Genomic DNA, 17,112 nt, shown 5'->3' on the forward strand with positions numbered 1-17,112 from the left:
TGTTAGATTGGGGATAGCCTGGGCCTGGCTGGAATTGGAAGAATCAGATCAGGAGGCTGAGGCTGAAAGGTAGAAGGAGGATTTTTCTCTGAAGGGGAGCCCAGAACTGGAGACATGAATTGTTGTTTCGTCACTATGGTGTGTCCGACTCTTTTGCAACTCCATGGACTATAGCCCGCCAGTCTCCTCTGTCCATGGGGTTCTCTAGGCAAGAATACCGGAGTGGGTTGCCGCTTGCTTCTCCCGGGGATCTTCCTGACCCAGGGATTGAACCCGCGTCTGTGGATTCTTTACCACTGAGTCACCTGGGAAGCCTTGAATTGCTAGTAACAATGACAACAATGATATTGATAATGATTAACATTCACTGAGCATTTACTGTGTGCAGGCAGGCCTGATTCTCACAGACCTCACAAAATCCTCACAAGAAACTGGGCCGCTGCTGCCGCATCCTGGCCCCCTGCTCCCACCCCTGCCTCCAACAGTCAGGTCCCCATGCCCAGCCAGGGGGAGCCTGTTGACTCCTGAGTCAGATCAGGGCCCTCCTGGCTCAGAGCTTCCTCTGGTCTCCGATTGCCCCTGGCTCACTAGGCTTCAGCCACCTTGAGACGCCTGAGCAGGCAGGCCCTGTTCATTCCAGACCTGGTGGTGGCGGCGGCATGTTGGTTCTTCTGTGACAGGACTCGGCCAGGCCTGGGCAATGGTGGCGTTTAATAGCCAGTGCCGCCTGGGACTTGGCTGTGACTCTCTTCCGGACTCCAATTACCCACCCCCCACTCCAACAGGTCATTCAGCGTCTGTCCCATGACTGGCATCCAGTTTCCCCTTTTTCTCTCCTGAGCCCAGGCCCGGGGAGCTGTGGGTGTGCCGCCTGGACGGGGCTTCCTGCCACTGGCCCATCCCCCTATAGCCCCTAACCTCAGGTTCCTCCTTCCCCAGCTCTGGCTCCTCTCCTGTTGGGGCTAAAAGTCCTTGTCATCTCCTGGGTGGCCTCCCTCAGTACAGGCTTCCAGCCACTTCCTCATTTGGTAGGGGCAGCCCAGCCTGGCCCAGTGTCACCCATTGTCCCCCACCTGCCTCACCCCAAAGCCCTAGGCCTGGGTCTGTGCTGTGTGCATCTGTGTGACTGCCTAGTCTTCTCCCTCTTTCTCTGCCTGGTCACCACTTTTTCCTTCCCTCGCCTCCATCTTGGTTCTTTTCTCTTTTTCTTTAAGGGTCGGATATCTGTCTTTGGGTCCTGGGTTCACCTTTATTTGCTGTGTCACTTTGGCCGAGTGTCTTTATCCTTCTCTAAAATGGGATAAAAGCATGTACCTCAGAAGGGTGTGCTATGCTTCGTTGTTCAGTCATGTCCGACTCTTTGCGACCCAATGGACTGTAGCCCACCAGGCACCTCTGTCCATGGAGATTCTCCAGGCAAGAATATTGGAGTGGGTAACCTATCTCTCCTCTAGGGGATCTTTCCAACCCAGGGATCGAACCCAGGTCTCCCGCATTCCAGGTGGATTCTTTACCAGCTGAGCCACCAGGGGAGCCCAAGAATACTGGATTGGGTAGCCCATCCCTTCTCCAGGCGATCTTCCCAACCCAGGAATCGAACCAGAGTCTCCTGAATTACAGGCAGATTCTTTACCAACTGAGCTACCAGGGAAGCCGCCTCAGAATGGTGTGCTTGGGTTTAAATGCATTAACACTTGGACAGGGTGCCTGTGCATTACTGGAACCCATATCCTGGTGGTATCTTTTAATATCCTATGAACATTACAAGGTTCAGATTGTCAAATAAATATACCTGGTGCTTATAAAAAGCTGACAAGGGTCAGACCCTGTTCTAGAGATACAAATTCATTTGACCCCCACAACACCCTTCAGAGTAGGTACTATTTTACTCCTTGTTTTACAGGTGAGGAAACTGAGGCCCAGAGAGGTTGAGTGACTTGCTCAAGGTTGTCCAGCCAGGAAGAGGCAGAGATTAGCTCCAATCACAGTCAGCCAGAGACCCTCCTGTGACAGTGATGGCGGACCTCTCTCTGGGGGTGAAGGTTGAATGGACACATGCGCCCATCGCCCTTCATTCTAACTACTGGAGGCTGCAGCCTGGGGTGTCTTGGCCTGACTCTCTTTGGTGATGTCTGTCTCTGTCTCTGTCCCTCCTCCCCCACCGTCCCCTCCTCCCTCCTGCCACCACCCACCTCAGACTTCCTCCTTTACTTGGACACTACACCACATCCCAGTCGCCTTAGACTGTGGTGTCCAGCAGCGTCACCTGCATCATGGGGGGCCTTAGACCCTCCGACAGGCTCCCATCTCTCCTTCTGACTGTGGGTGGTGAGTTGGGGGCTTCTGCAGCTTCTGGGCTCAGCACAGGGCAGGGCAGGGAGCTGGGCAGAAAGAGAGAATCGAAGCGGGGAGAGGTATTGTTGGGACCGCAGCAGATCCCCAGCCCCCCAAACCCTATGAGTCTCTCCCAGAGCCTGCGCCCCCACCCGCCCCAAGATTTAGCCTCTGGGAGAAGCAGAGGGAGGGGACTCTTAAGAGTGTTGCGACAGGACAAGTCGATGTAGAAGGAACACAGTCCAGAGGCCTTGATGACGGCCCCCAGGTCCCTCTCGTGCCCGCCGGGGATCAGGAGACACCCTCCCCAGCTTCTATGCCCACCCCGCAGTCACAGCCCCGTGTCTCAGTTTACCTTCTTTTCCTCTCCTCAGGTCTCAGCCTCGTCCAGGCCCAGAGTGGTAGGTCGAGACCCTGCAATCCCCCGCCCTTCCTCCCAAACCACCCCACCTCCGGACCCTTCCCCAGTCTCTCCACACCTCCCCCCCGATGACTGACACCTCCTCCCGACTCCCACTCCCGGGGGTCTCCCCTGACTCCTGTACCACATCCATTCCCAGAATGCAACTGCTCCTCGGTGAGCCCGGGCGTGCTGGCCGGGATCGTGCTGGGGGACTTGGTGCTGACCCTCCTCATCGCCCTGGCCGTGTACTCCCTGGGTCGGCTGGTCCCTCGGGGGCGAGGGGCTGCGGAGGGTGAGTTGGGCTGGCTGGGGATGGCCTGGGACCCTCTGAGGACTTGCCTGGCAAGGGAAGGGTAAACTCCCAAGTCACAACCACCCAAGGGGAGGTGATGGAGGGGCTGACTTTGGAACAAGAAAATAGTCCCAATTCTCACCCCACCCACCAGCAGTGACCCGGAAACAGCACATCACGGAGACAGAGTCGCCTTATCAGGTAAGGAAACCAAGTTCTTGCCTCATCTCTCACTCTGGCCCTGTGGTTATCTGTCCGAAACATCCCTCCCCCAGTCCCCGCAGAACCCAGACCCTGAAGCCACATTCCCAGGAGCTCCTCAAACACTGAAGATGAAGCGTACAAAACTGCTTTCAGTGATCAATCACGACCTTATGCTCAGCTTAAAATGTGCGGAGGGGAAATTCAGGGATGGTTTGCCTCATCCAGAAGGCAGGAAAAGCCCAGCCCAGGACATGCTGATTTCTCAGAGAAGTCCTCCAAAGAGCAGAGGATATAATTCAACCCTAATTTGGTAATGAGGAGTTTTAGAATTAACAGTGGGGGGCAGGAAGCGGATCTTGTCTCCTTTTGAGAAACTGACAAAAGCCGGAGACTCCTCAGAAAAATCAGTACGAAAAATACAAAATTGTGCATATAATCTATGGGCAGTGCAAGTATCCTTGAAACCCTCCTTAAGAGCCATGATACAGGGACTTCCCTGGTGGTCCAGTGGCTGAGACTCCACGCTCCCAATGCAGGGAGCTCAGGTTCGATCCCTGGTCAGGGAACTAGATCGCACAGGCGGCAACTAAGAACCACGATGCAAATGTCATCTTTCCATCTTCCACCTCCTGTCAGTGTGATTCTTAACCCTTTACGGGGTCATGAGTTCCTCTGAGAAACTAATGGAAGACAAACAGACCCTTTCCAGAAAGATGAACTCCCAGACCAGGCATTTGTATGTGATTTTAGGGATTCTATCTGAGGCAGGCATCTTGGGGCCACAGACCCTTACCCCACCCCCACTGTGAAACTTGCTTTGTGAAGTCTGTTTTATTTGTCTGCAACCAGCTCTGGTTTGCGTCACTTGTGGCTTGAAAGTCTCTCTATAAAGTATAAGGATCTCAAGTTTGGCTCCATGAGGACCAGAAGACTCAAGGGGATTTCCAGTTAATGGGAGGCAGTGACATTTTAGGGCAAAGCCCCAATTTATTCATTCCTTTGGTAAAATTTGTTGAGGGCCTGTATAGGCTAGATGCTGGTGAGCTTACATCCTAGTTGGGGAGACAGTCTTGAAGCAAATTAACAAGATCACTTGGGGAGGCAGTGTGAAGAAAATAAAGCAGGTTGATGTGACAATGACTGGGGTGTGGGGAGGAGAAACTAAAGATGAGGAAATCAAGAAATGCCTCTCAGGGAATTCCCTGGTGGTCTAGTGGTTAAGATTCTGTGCTTCCAATACAGGGGGGCCCAGGTTTGATCTCTGGCCTTAGGGAACTAGGATTCCACATGCCATGTGGTCAAAGGCAAAAAGAAATGCCTCTCTGAGAAAATGCCATGAGCTGAGACTAGAAGGGGGAGAAGGAACCTCCCATGGGACTATATGGGGGGCTGGTGTTCCAGGCAGAGAGAAGAGCACACCCAAAGGCCCCTTGCCTGGGGCATAATGGTGAGGCAGAGGGAAGAAGGGAGCATTGAATGCCCTTGAATAAAATCTAGATCTCTTTCATGGCTACAAAGTTGAAGAAGCTGCCAGGGGCCTTGCCAGCTCCTGGAAGAAAGCTAGATTTTCAGTTTATTTGGTCCATACCATGGTGGTCCTTTCACTGATGGTCCACACCCTTCCATCCCTTAGGAGCTCCAAGGCCAGAGGACAGATGTCTACAGCGACCTCAACACACAGAGGCCGTATTACAAATGAGTCCAAAGCAGGGCAGTCAACAACCTGATGCCTGGATCCAGTCATTCCTGATGCCTGCTCAGCACTCTACTCCTAATCCCATCAAGACACAGATCCACAGAGTGGCCTCCATGAGATGTCAGACTTCTCCCCACTACTGCCCCCAAATAAACATTGGAGTGCACAAACAATGCTGAGTTATTCCAGATCCCTGGGCAGATGGGGTGGGGATATATGGGGCCCTGGGGGGATCAAGGACCCAGAAAACAGATAAATGAGAAGGAGCCTTTGGGGAACCTGGGTACTTTAAGAAAGAATTAGAACAAGAGGTATTTCAATGGCTTTATTCCAGCCCCAAAGCAGGGTGGATTTTCTTGTGCCACCACCCACATACAGGATGAGAGGGTCAGAAGTCAAAACTTGCAGTTACAGGGAAGTCAACCCCTGCCAGGCATGTTGATGTAGATTTTGTCATCTTCTGGGGGTGGGGGAGAGAAAGCATGAGGCCTGACCACCCACCTCCCACCCACATCTCCACCCCCTTGGGGACCCCCAGCCTCAGGGGTTTTCTCAGGAGTTCCCCCAAGCACCGCCCCCAGGGTTTCCCCGGAACCTCGAGGGCTTGCCCAAGGGGGGGGGCCCACCCTGGGGACCCCCTCCCTGGGGACATCTTGTCCCTTTAGGCCCAGCCCTGTCCCTGTTCTCACCTTGGGGGGGCCTGCTGCGTAGGCGCGCACACACAAACACCACCACCACAATCAGCAGAGACACAATAGCATCCGCAGCCACAAGGCCTGCCAGGAGTGGCAGAGAGAGGGGCCCACATCCGGAACAGGAACCTGAAGCGGGGGGACCAAGACCAGAAGGAGGCTGAGGGGGCTTCCAGACACTCAAGGCTGGGCTTCAGGCATCTGATACAAAGGAAATCCCTTTGGGGGTGGCTGTCCCAGAATTCCTGGGGAAGGAGAGGGGTTTTGGAGATTCAGAGAGAAGCTGGGGATGTCCTAGGGCTCCCAGGACTGTGCTTTGGGCACAGTGAGTACCCCTGGAGACAGATCGGGGGGTTGGCGCATTGTTGGGCCTTCAGTTTGGTGATGAGGATGGTGACGTGGGGACCCAGAGAGGGCTGCAGATCCTCTGGCGGCTCCAACTCGAGGATGAGAAGTGAGATTCAGGATTCAGAGGCCACACTTTAGGAATGGAAGCAGGACCTGAGGTGGTGCTGCAAAGGGGAGGGGGGATTGATTTCTCACCTGAGGTCATCTGAGCTGCAGCCACTGTGGAAGGAGAGGGAAGGCAGATCAGTGGGCAGAGGTGGTTCTCAAAACAGGGCGCAGGGAAAGGAGATGCCCTGAGAAATAACCTCCACTCCGGAGAGATCAAATGAGAAGAGGGGCCAAGTAGGAGGGGAGTGCCCAGAGACCCAGAGAGAGACAGGAAATCAGAAGTAGGGGCAGAGACCCAGCAGTAGAAGGGGATGGACAGGCAGCCATCCAAATTCAGCTTCCCTTCCCAAAGAACCGGCCCAGAAGTTCATTTCTGGAAAGGAAAGGGCACTGGGAGGACCCGCCCTCAGCACCTCTCCCTTCAGATGCCACCCCAAACTGTTCACAAAACTCTAAAACCCCCCGCCCCAGCCCCCGAAACCACTGGCTTCACCTGGGAGCAAAAGCAGGAACAGGATGTTGGCTGGCGGGACCATGGTGGGCTGGGGGTTGGAAGGGACCTCTCAAAGGGCTTTGGACCAGAGAAGTCCTGAGGAACAATGGGGGAGTGGAGAGGCAGCAATAGCGGATGTCACCCTGCTGGTGACAAGGCCACCTGCTTCCTGTGTGTCTGTGTGGGAGGGGGAGAGGTGATGGATCCCTCTGACTGCCTTCAGGGACAAACCAGGGGGAGGGTCAGAGAGAACAGGGAGGCTGCTATGATTGTCCAGGTGAGACATGACAGGTAGACCAGGGTGTGGGCACTGGGGAGATTCTGGCGAGATTTTTAAAGTAGAGACGACAAAACTTGCTGATGGAGTGGATATGAGTGTGTATGAGAAAGAGGGATCCAGGATGACCGAAGATTCTGGTCTGAGCAATTAAGGACAGAGAATCCTTTGACAGGATGGAGAAAGAGGGGAAGCAGGTTTAGGGGAAAAAGTGCCCAGGTTTGGCAAACGGAGTTGGAAATGCCTGATAGAGCTCCCCGCGGAGAAGCTGAATGACCACAGTGGCCTCTTTGAGTTCATGGAATGTCTGGTCTGGAGATGTAAATTTGGGGACTGATGGCTCATGGATGGTATTTAAAGCCATAAGACTGGATGAGATCATCAAGGAAGTGAGTAGAGACAGAGAAACACCACCTCCCCCACCACCAAGAAAGGGTGAAGAGGAGTAAACAGGCAGGAAAACGGAAGGAGCAGCAAGTGAGGGAGGAGAACCAGGAGAGCACAGTCTTGAAAGCAGGGGAGAAATGTGATATACATGGTCACCAAGATGGGAACTGAGAAACGAGCCTCCCACTGGAATGACAGTCTGCTTGAGGGCTGGGAATTCCTGCCTGCTTAGTTCACAGCTACACCACAGCACCCAGCAAACTGCCTCCCTTGCAGTAATAAATTCTTTTTAACGAGGAATGAACAAATGAGAACTGGCCCCTGAAAAAGAATGTGATGTGGGGAAGAGGGGAAATTTGAGTCCACCTACATCACTCTTACCTATAGACCTTTCCTCCCTTGAGACCAAGGAGTCCAGAACCCCAGCACCCTTCTCCCTGGACCTGGTATTACTGGCAGCGTCCTCCCAACCTCCACCAGCCCACGGCCTTGAAGTCAAGGCCTCCAACATCCACTTGGACAAAGATCCAGAAATTCGGGTCCCCAGTTCCCTCCTCCTTCAGGAGTCCGCCACCCCAGGCACTTTCTCCCTCAGACTGAAGATAGGGTTCCCAATTCCTCTTTCCCAGGAGACTTTGGAGTCGGGACTACAAAATAAGCTCCGCCCATTCAGACACCAGACTCGCTCGAGCGCACCGCGGGGACTCCCGGGCTTGTGGGCGGGGCCCTGCCCAGGACTGGGCGGGGCCAGAATCTGCGTTTAAAATCTCGCGGGGGGACCCGGTCCAAGATCGGGGACCCGGCGGCGGCTCCGCGGGAAAGCAGCGAGGCTGGCGCAGCGCCGAGGCCGGGGCCCTGGGGGCCCGCAATCAGCACCACGGAATCCCCGAGGTAACTGGGGGGCGGGGAGGTGAGGTACGCTCGGCCCCTAAGAGAGGGGCTGGGGGCCGAAGATGGACATCAAGAGTGAGGGGTCTAGCATCAAGCTGAGAGTGAGAACCCAATGTGTGCAGGGGGCAGAGGGTGCAAAGTCCTGGGTCGTGATACCGGAGCGCCTGGGATTCTGGGATCCGAGTCCGGAGAGCTAAAAGACTGGGGATCCGGAGTCTTAGGTCCTGGGGATGAAAGTGCTGGGAAGCCCGAGCCCTGCCTGGGTCCTAGGAGGAGGGACTGGCGACCCAGCCGCCATACTCTAGAAAGAGGCTGGATTGAGTCCTTGGGGGCGTTTGAAATTGGCCAAGGTCTAGATAGACAAGGTCCAAGGCTTGGCCGCAGGGATGCTCTCTGCCCGTGACCCTGGCCCCACCCTGGGATTTCCCGAGTCGCCACCCGGCCCGGGTCCTCGGTCTGAGCAGGAATTCCCCGTGTGCGGGGATTCCACGAACGCCACGCTTGGCCACGCATCTTGTTTCGGAGCCGGACACCTGGTGTACCGGGTAGAGAGGAAGAGGGAGGTGGAAGATTCCCTTGCGTGAGCGCCGTGACGTCAGCGCGTCGCGTCTGGGCTGTTTCCGAGTCCGCCCTCCCGCACTTAACCCTTTCTCCGCCCGAACCGGGTGAGGGCCGAGGGCCCAGGCTTCTGGGGTCGCGTGAACGAGAAGTCTGGAAACTGGGACTCCCAGGTCCTAGAGGGGAGTAGGCTGAGGCTCGGACTCCTGGGTCCTGGGGTAGAGGTTGCGAGTCTTCCAGACTCCTGTGGGGTGGGGCTTGAACTCCTGGGTCTGAAGAAGGGGGCAAGATCCGAACTTTTGGATCCCTGAAGAGCCAGGGGGCTGTTGACTTCGTGGTTCCTTAGGGAGAGGGCTGGGAACTCGGATATCTGGTTTCCCGAGGAAAAGTATCAGGGCAGCTTCTAGGGCAGAGATTTGGGAACCTGGATGTGCGTCTCTGTGAAGGGAAGCCCGGCATCCCCCCGAATTCCTCAGGACTGGGAGATCTGGGGGTGGGGTGCGGTGGGATTTTTCACGGAAGTGGCGGTCAGAGGGAGGGGGGCTGCAGAGGGCGTCCTCCACCCCCTTCCTTAGTTTCCACGACGCTGGTGGAAAGTTGGGTCAGAGGGGAAAGTGCGGAGCAAAAGGAAGGAAACGGCGGAGGCGGCTGCGGCGCCGCACCCGAAATCTTAGATTGGCTTTGGAGTTCTCAGGCGACAGCAGTGTGCCAGTTTTTTCCGCGCGGGAGGGCGAGGAGGATGCTCAGATCCACTCCCCCGCGCCCTTGGGTGACTTAAAGACCCCTGATAACTTCCCTCCCTCCTCACCCCGCAGTGAGCCGGAATGAGCGCAGCCATTGCCCGTCACAGACGGTGAAGAAGCTGCTAGAAGAACAGAGGCGCCGCCAGCAGCAGCCAGACGCCGGTGGGCTACCGGTGAGCCCCAGGACGCCCTGTAAACTACAACTCCCATGAGGCCATGTCCTGGTGGGGAATGGGTGCCGAGAAGTCTGCTGGATAAATGCCCCCTTGTTTCTTTTTGTTTCGGCCTCCACAGGGACAGTTCCCACCTCCCCTGGCCCAGCCCCTGACTTCATCTGTGAATGAGGGTGAAGCTGGTAAGTCTGGAAACTCACTTGGTTCCCTCAGGGACTCAAATATCCCCTCTCTTAGAACTTTCCAGAACTTAGGTGTTAGGCCCTCATTTTTCCCAAGACCTGGTAGCAGTTTGATCTCCCAGATTCTCTGGAGCTCAGTAGTTTCTGCACGTAGTCCTTCAGGGGCCCAGGCTCCCAGCCTGGAGTCTAGGCCCTCACTCAGTGTTCAGGCATTTAGGCCCCCACAGTCCAAACCTCCAGCCCTTTGATGCCCCAGAGGTACTAGCTTTCTCTATCCTGGGGACGCTGGGCCCTCATACAGCTCCTGTCTGGGCTGCCAGTTCCCTGACTCTGGTAACCCGGCCTGCCCCTGCTCCTCCTCTCACACACAGGCCATACTCACTTCCCTGCACACCAGGAGACTGTGGGTTCTGGACTTGGCAGCCTGGCGCCCCCCACTGGCTTTGTAGACTGGGACCCCAGCACGCATGCTGCCTACACGGACAGCCTCTACTCTTATCCTGCTTCTGCTGCTGAAAGTTTTCTGACTCCTGACTTCTACTCACCCTCGGACCCAGGGCGGCCGTGTTCATTTCCCCTGGGGATGGAGGTGAGACTGACAATGGGAACTGGATGCTGAAGGGTCCCTGAGATGCCCAGTTGCCCTTATGCAGCACAGCATTCTGAGATGTCTGGGTTAGGAGCCCATTCCTCAGATGGGCAAAACTGAGACCCAAAGGTCCAGGGTTACTGGCCGCAGGTGGAACATGCAGCCACTCTGCCTAGCACTCTGTATGTGTATGTGTATGTGTGTGGTGGAAAGAGGGAATTCTCAGCTGACTGGCTCTCCCCACCCCCTTCAGGACCCCCTGGACACTCGGCTCTATGCAGACCCTTCCCTGCCACAGGCAGGATCCTGGAGGGCTTCTGGGCTCCCCTCAGGACCTCCACAGTTGCCTCCTGTGGTCACTGGACCATCCCTGGACACTGCCCGTGCTCACATGCTGGCTCTAGGACCCCAAAAGCTGCTGGCACAGGATGAGGAAGGAGACACGTGAGTACAGGGGAGTGGAGTCTGCGGGCTTCCTGCTCAGCTGGGGTGCTGTGCTCATTGCTGCCCCCCACCTGTCCCCAGGCTCCTGCACCTGTTTGCGGCGCGGGGGTTGCGCTGGGCAGCGTATGCTGCAGCTGAGATGCTCCAAGCGTACAGACATCTGGACATTCGTGAGCATAAGGGCAAGGTGAGGGCTGGAGGCTTGGTCTCCTGGATCTGAGGACAAAAGGGCTGGGGGCCTGGGTCCTGGTTTTCAAAGGGTAGGGGATGGGGGGCCCAAACTGACCTTTCTTGACACCTGCAGACCCCTCTTCTGGTGGCTGCTGCTGCCAACCAACCCCTGATTGTGGAGGATCTACTGAACCTGGGAGCGGAACCCAACGCCACTGACCATCAAGGACGTTCTGTCTTACACGTGGCCGCTACGTATGGGCTCCCAAGAGTCCTCTCGGTATGTCCATTTGGCAGGTGGGATGAGTGGGATGGGCTAGATTGCCTAGATCCTGACTTTCAGGGCTACACGGCCCTGAGAGACTCTAAGCCAACTCTCTGCCTTCTCCTCCAGGCTGTAATTAACTCAGGGGTTCGGGTTGACATAGAAGCCAGAGACTTTGAGGGTAAGTTGAATGGTGGGCAGTGTGTTGTGGCAGGTGGGGCTGGGTCGGGGGAGTGCTCCAAATGTAAAGTCCTCACTGTCTCTGCTCTGCAGGCCTCACCCCACTCCACACAGCCATCCTGGCCCTCAACGTGGCTATGCACCCTCCTGACCTATATCCCCCAGTACTGAGTACCCAGGCCCAGGACAGGCTGGCTTGTGTCAAGATGTTGCTGCACATGGGTGCTGATCACACCAGCCAGGTGAGCTGGGCAGTGGACAGCTAGCCCCCAGGAGGGCATGTGGGATGGGAGTTCTTGAATGTCCAAGAAGGCTAAATAAATGCTGACTTGCCCCTTGTCAGTGGCGTGAACTTAAACATGTTACTTCACTTCTCTGTGCCCCAGTTGTCAACTGGGAATAATATTAATGATTTTAGCTTATATTTATCAAGCACTTAACTGTTCCTAACACTAAGTTTCACTGATTAGCTAATTGAATTCTCACAAACACGCTTTGATGTGTGTGCTATTATTGCCTTCTCCATTTTAATGATAATGAAACTGAGGCTCAAGGACTCAAAAATCTTGTACCTTGAAAGTGTCAGAGAGGGGATTCAAGCCCAGGTGGCCTGACCCTAGAATCTAGCTCTTAATACATATATTCTCCTCCTTCCTGCCAGTAGCTCCTTCAAAGGCTGGCTGAAAAAATTACACATCCACTCATTGTTTTGGATATTTTTGTTTTAAGAACTTTGAACACAGATAAAGTACAGAAAATAATGTTGATATAATAAACTCCACCTACCCAACATAAATAACCAGCTATGAGTTGCTGGGTTATCACTTCTCCACTTCCCCATATTACTTTTAAGTACAATCCAAGCTTATAATTTTATGGGTAAAATTATACCCATAAATATTTGTCTTAAAAGATAAGAATTCTTTTTAACCTCAGTACCATTATTCCACCTTAAAAAAATTAACAATCTCATAATAGCAAATATCTTGTGTTCAAATTTTTGTTTGGCTCTAAAGTAACATACGGGCTTCCCAGGTGGCACAGCAGTAGAGAATCCCCTGCCAAGCAGGAGACGAGGGTTCGATCCTGGGTCGGGAAGATCCCCTTAAGAAGGACATAGCAATCCACTCCAGTATTCTTGCCTGGAAAATCCCATGCACAAAGGAGCCTGGCAGGCTGTAGTCCATGGGGTCACAAAGGGTCGGACACAACTTAGTGACTGAGCATGCAAGCACAGTAACATACGTTTATTTTTTTCATTACAAAAACCCAAAAAAAACTTTGATCCAAATAAAGCCCACACATTGCAGTGATATGTCCTTTTTTTCCCTTTTTAAAAAAATTTTTATTGAAGTATAGTTGATTTACAACATTATGTTAGTTTCAGGTATACAGCAAAGTGATTTATTTGTACATATATATATATACATATTCTATTTCATATTCTTTTCCATTATGGTTTATTACAGGATATTAAGTCTAGTTCCCTGTGCTACACAGTAGGACCTTGTTTGTCTATTTTATATGTAGTAGTTTGTTTCCGCTAATCCCAAACTCCTAATTTATCCTCCCCCACCCTGTTTTCCCTTTTAGCAAGTATAAGTTTGTTTTCTATGTCTAAACACACAATTTTTCATGTTTATTATCATTAGGGATTCTTTGAAGGCACATAATAAAGTTTCATTGTGGAAAATGTCTTTATTTGCTTCAAAATGTGAAGAGAGCTACTCAGTATGGAAGTAGATATAGGCTTAGGTAGTCCACTGATAAATGCTTCTCAGCTCCCATCCTTGTAGATAAAATAGTCCATGTGGGATGTGGGTGCATTTTATTGTGTTCAGTAGAATGTGGGCTGGCCAGGGCAGCTGCCAGTTCAGAGATCCAGAGAGCTCCTTTGGAGGACTAGAAAAGGAGTTTTTTTCTCAATGATACCTGGGCCTGAAAACTGTCTTAATGAATATACAGTTCAGTGGTGCTTATGATCTGAATGTGTGCTTGTGTTCGCTCAATTGCTCAGTTGTGTCCGACTCTTTACAAGCCCACGGACTGTAGCCCGCAAGCCTCATCTGTCCATGGGATTTTCCCGGCAGGAATACTAGAGTGGGTTGCCATTTCCTCCTCCAGGGGATCTTCCCAACCCAGGGATCGAAACCATGTCTCTTGTGTCTCCTGCATTGGCAGGCAAAGTCTTTACCACTGCTCCACGATCTGAATGGCACCCCCTTAAATCTGGTATTCTTGTAGAGTGCACAGTGCATGCACCTGTATAATGCACATATGGGTGCTTGCAAAAGAGGAACAGAGTCTCTAAAGGCTTTTGGGCTCCATGGGTGGAGGCCTGGGTATGAGGACTGGCCTGACCTCTGCCGTTCCCCTCTCCACAGGAGATCAAGAGCAACAAGACTGTTCTGCACTTGGCTGTGCAGGCCGCCAACCCAACCCTGGTTCAGCTGCTCCTGGCACTGCCTCGGGGAGACCTGCGGGCCTTTGTCAACATGAAGGTAGGGGCCTGGGCTGGAATGTGCAGATTGGGTGAGATGTGGCAGAGACGGGCAGCTGGATGCTGGGGGTCTTGTGGCTGTGGCTGTGGAGGGGACGATGTATAGGATGTGGACCTAGACCGGGGGCATGTGTTGGGCATAGACAGAGGGCTGTGTGGAATGTGGTGTGGAGCAGGGCTCTGGGACGTGAGAGGGGACATGAACATGGTAGTATAGAGAGTGTGAGGTCGAGAGCCCAGGCCAGCTGAGTCTGCATCCTTAGCAGTCCTCCCCTCACTGTCTCCAGGCCCATGGGAACACCGCCCTCCACATGGCGGCCGCCCTGCCCCCTGGGCCGGCCCAGGAGGCCATTGTGCGCCGTCTGCTGGCAGCTGGAGCGGATCCAACACTGCGCAACCTGGAGAACGAGCAGCCTGTCCACCTGCTACGGCCTGGGCCGGGCCCCGAGGGGGTGAGCACTGAGCCAGCCCTTACTGCAGGGTGAACCTCTGACCCCATCCATTCCTGACTTTAGAGGGTGACTTGTGGTGTCAGAAGGTGACCTTGACCCTTCTCCGACCTCGACTTCAAAATGTGACCTTGCTGTGGTTAATACTTCCCACTTCCATTGCAAGGGGCTTGGGTTTGATTCCTGGTCTGGGAACTATCTTCCCACATGCCATGCAGCACAGCCAAAAAACAAAAGTGACCTTGGACCTCAGTGTCTGCTCCCTTGCCTGATAAGGTGACTCCTCCTAATCTCTATTTAAACCCTGACCTCAGAGTATGACCTCTACTTTTAACCCTGAATCCTGACCTGACCTTAAGGTGTGACCTTTGATCCCCAGGATAACCTCCAGCCCCCTGACTTTTAGTCCTGACCTCAAAGTGGGACTTCTGACCCGCAAATGTGACTCTGACTCCTAGCTTCTCCCTTTGGACTCCCAGTCCTCAATGCTAATCCCAAGATGAGAACTCTCAGCCAGCAACACCTTTGCTCAGGAGCCTTGATTCATTGTGTGCATGAGGCTTAACCCCCATTCCCACACGTTTGACCTTCAAACCCATCTGACTCGACTCACTTTTCTCTGACCCCCAGCTTCACAGGGTGCGCCTGCCCCATCTCTCCCTGCAGCCTCTCAAACTTCTCCCCGTCTTGTTTTGTTCACAGCTCCGGCAGCTGTTGAAGAGGAGCCGAGTGGCACCCCCAGGCCTGTCCTCTTAGGACGCAAACCCAGAACCTGGACTGATTTTCCAGTCCCCACCGTCCTGTGGGACAACCAGCGTATGCTAATGTTGCAAATTCGTGATAATGTATGTGGACAATGTCCAGCCTTTGGGGTCTTACATTAAAACCCCAAAATGGCTGCTAGGGGGTAAACAGTCCCCAATATTTGGGGCGGTATGATACCCCTCCCCCACCCACAAGGAGCCCCCTTGATGATTTCTGTGAAATCGAGGCCCCTTGATTGTTTCTGTGAAACACCCTAGACCCCCAACCCTTTCCCCTGCAGGATCTTTCAGGGTCCCCTCTGCTAACTCAGCTCTTTACATCTGGAACCCCAGATATAAATCCCTTACATGGTACTTGGAGTACCCCCCAAAACAGCTTCTGGTACCATCCCAGTAGAGCTCCAAGATGACCCAGTGACCTCCCTTGGACCCAACCCCTTCAGGTCCCTAACCCTGAGACATAGGAAGGACTCTCCTAAGTTAGAGTCCCCTAGGCCTTTTTAAGTCGACTCAACCAGGCCCCTGTCCCAGACCTCGATATTTCCAGTGAATCCCCTCCCCTCTCTGAAACTCCTGATTAAACTCAACCTGGACTGGAACCATTACTATCTAATCGCTCATCCTTGGTGCAGGGAAGCGACTGAGGAGCTGTGTTTGGGTGAACGTGTCTGGGTGGGGTGTTGTAGCAGACACTGTGAGGGGGCCAAGTCCACATCCTGTCATCCTCACCATCAACACCTGGTGGTCTGCCTGCCAGGGCCAGCACGTGAGTCTTTGCCTGTGGGCCTTCTCAGACCCCTGGTGCCCCCTTTGCCTCTTCCCACCTCAGTAGCCCTCAACCAGTGACTGATTGAAGGGAGATGGTGTGTAAATGCTCCAGGCCCACCCCCTCAGTGGGGATGACTGTGCGTGTTCTGCACGGGCTCTCAAAGTTCCCTGATGGAATGAGCCTCCAATTCTCTACCCACTGGTCCTGGCTTGCTAACATGCCCTTTTGCGGCAGCTTTTTCCCTTTTCTGCGTCACTTCCTGCTTCCCCCACCAGTGTTTTCTGGCCCTTCCAGGTGATCATGTCCTCAAATCCTTGCCTGAGCCTCTGCTTCTGGAGAAACCTTAACTAAAGACAGAAGGCCTCCACAGCCCCCTTCTCATATCTGCCCCACAGCCTCTGCTCTGGCCTCCATTCCAATCTCATCCCTCCAGAGAGCCCTCTGACCCGTGTTAGGCCCCACTGCTTGGAGCCTCTCACGGACAGCAAACCAGGCACACTTGAGGGTGCGGGCCAGTGTCTCTACCCCAAGACCTAAGGCTTAAAACAACCACCACTTTTTTTGGCCATGATTTTGCAATCTGGGCTGGGCTGAGCTGGGCAGTTCTGCTGTCTTGCTTTGGTCACTCGTGTGACTGCAGTCAGCTGGAGGCCTGCTTGGGCTGGACAATGGCATTCACATGTCTGAGAGTTCGGTCAAGTTGAAACCCCTGAGAGTGAGCCGAGCATCCCTCTCTGGTCCCTCCAGGAGGGTGGGAGGATCCCTTCACATGATAGCTCCAAGAGAACAAGCCCCTGCTCACATCATGCTTGCTGACACCACACTGGTCAAAGTCCGTCATGTGGCCAGGTCCAGAATCTGTGGGGAGGAGGGTACTGCCCAAGGACAAGACTGGGAGGTGGGGTCATTGGTGGTGCCAGCACCAGTCTCCCACATCAGCTGCCTTGGACCAGCACGTATGTGCTCCTCTGTGTGTACGCACATCCTGGCAGCTGACCCATGAAAAATTCATAGAAATATGTCATATTTCATCAGTTCTAGGAAGAACTTAATAGGAATTTATCTTACAGTCAATTATGTGACCTAGTTTAATGTCAGCATATTTTTCCTTTGTGGTATACAGAATAATCGTATTTATTTTTGATAGCATCTTAGATTCTGTTGACATATATGTATCCCAACGTGTATCAAAACACACAC

General features: G+C 53.6%; 3 protein-coding genes across 7 annotated transcripts; 2 read left to right on the forward strand and 1 right to left on the reverse strand.

The window, feature by feature from the left end:
- The first annotated feature begins 2,179 nt into the window (after positions 1-2,179).
- LOC122421467 (transmembrane immune signaling adaptor TYROBP) lies at positions 2,180-5,102 on the forward strand. 2 transcript variants are annotated; one of them, XM_043437516.1, is made up of 5 exons: positions 2,180-2,328; positions 2,709-2,735; positions 2,895-3,029; positions 3,187-3,230; positions 4,867-5,102. In XM_043437516.1, the coding sequence occupies exons 1-5, from the start codon at positions 2,274-2,276 to the stop codon at positions 4,930-4,932; spliced, it is 327 nt and encodes a 108-aa protein (XP_043293451.1). In that variant the 5' UTR covers positions 2,180-2,273; the 3' UTR covers positions 4,933-5,102. The 2 variants fall into 2 exon arrangements, with proteins under 2 accessions (XP_043293451.1, XP_043293450.1); XM_043437515.1 differs by having other exon boundaries at positions 2,183-2,328; positions 3,184-3,230.
- Positions 5,103-5,239: 137 nt separating this feature from the next.
- HCST (hematopoietic cell signal transducer) lies at positions 5,240-7,851 on the reverse strand. Of its 3 annotated transcripts, XM_043437519.1 has the most exons (5): positions 7,616-7,835; positions 6,571-6,666; positions 6,165-6,188; positions 5,619-5,750; positions 5,240-5,389 (listed from the first exon to the last, which is right to left on the reverse strand). In XM_043437519.1, the coding sequence occupies exons 2-5, from the start codon at positions 6,611-6,613 to the stop codon at positions 5,349-5,351; spliced, it is 240 nt and encodes a 79-aa protein (XP_043293454.1). In that variant the 5' UTR covers positions 6,614-6,666; positions 7,616-7,835; the 3' UTR covers positions 5,240-5,348. The 3 variants fall into 3 exon arrangements, with proteins under 3 accessions (XP_043293454.1, XP_043293452.1, XP_043293453.1); XM_043437517.1 differs by lacking the exon at positions 6,571-6,666 and having other exon boundaries at positions 7,616-7,851; XM_043437518.1 differs by lacking the exon at positions 7,616-7,835 and having other exon boundaries at positions 6,571-6,712.
- Positions 7,852-7,994: 143 nt separating this feature from the next.
- On the forward strand, positions 7,995-15,748 carry NFKBID (NFKB inhibitor delta). 2 transcript variants are annotated; one of them, XM_043437471.1, is made up of 12 exons: positions 7,995-8,125; positions 9,499-9,599; positions 9,721-9,781; positions 10,153-10,370; positions 10,624-10,814; positions 10,896-11,001; positions 11,119-11,265; positions 11,380-11,431; positions 11,524-11,672; positions 13,815-13,931; positions 14,218-14,382; positions 15,082-15,748. In XM_043437471.1, exons 4-12 carry the CDS (start codon positions 10,365-10,367, stop codon positions 15,133-15,135), a joined length of 987 nt encoding a protein of 328 aa, XP_043293406.1. In that variant the 5' UTR covers positions 7,995-8,125; positions 9,499-9,599; positions 9,721-9,781; positions 10,153-10,364; the 3' UTR covers positions 15,136-15,748. The 2 variants fall into 2 exon arrangements, with proteins under 2 accessions (XP_043293406.1, XP_043293405.1); XM_043437470.1 differs by lacking the exon at positions 7,995-8,125 and adding an exon at positions 8,589-8,856.
- Positions 15,749-17,112: the final 1,364 nt, after the last annotated feature.

Source organism: Cervus canadensis, chromosome 18 (genome assembly GCF_019320065.1).
Source record: "Cervus canadensis isolate Bull #8, Minnesota chromosome 18, ASM1932006v1, whole genome shotgun sequence".
Classification (NCBI taxonomy): Eukaryota; Metazoa; Chordata; class Mammalia; order Artiodactyla; family Cervidae; genus Cervus; species Cervus canadensis.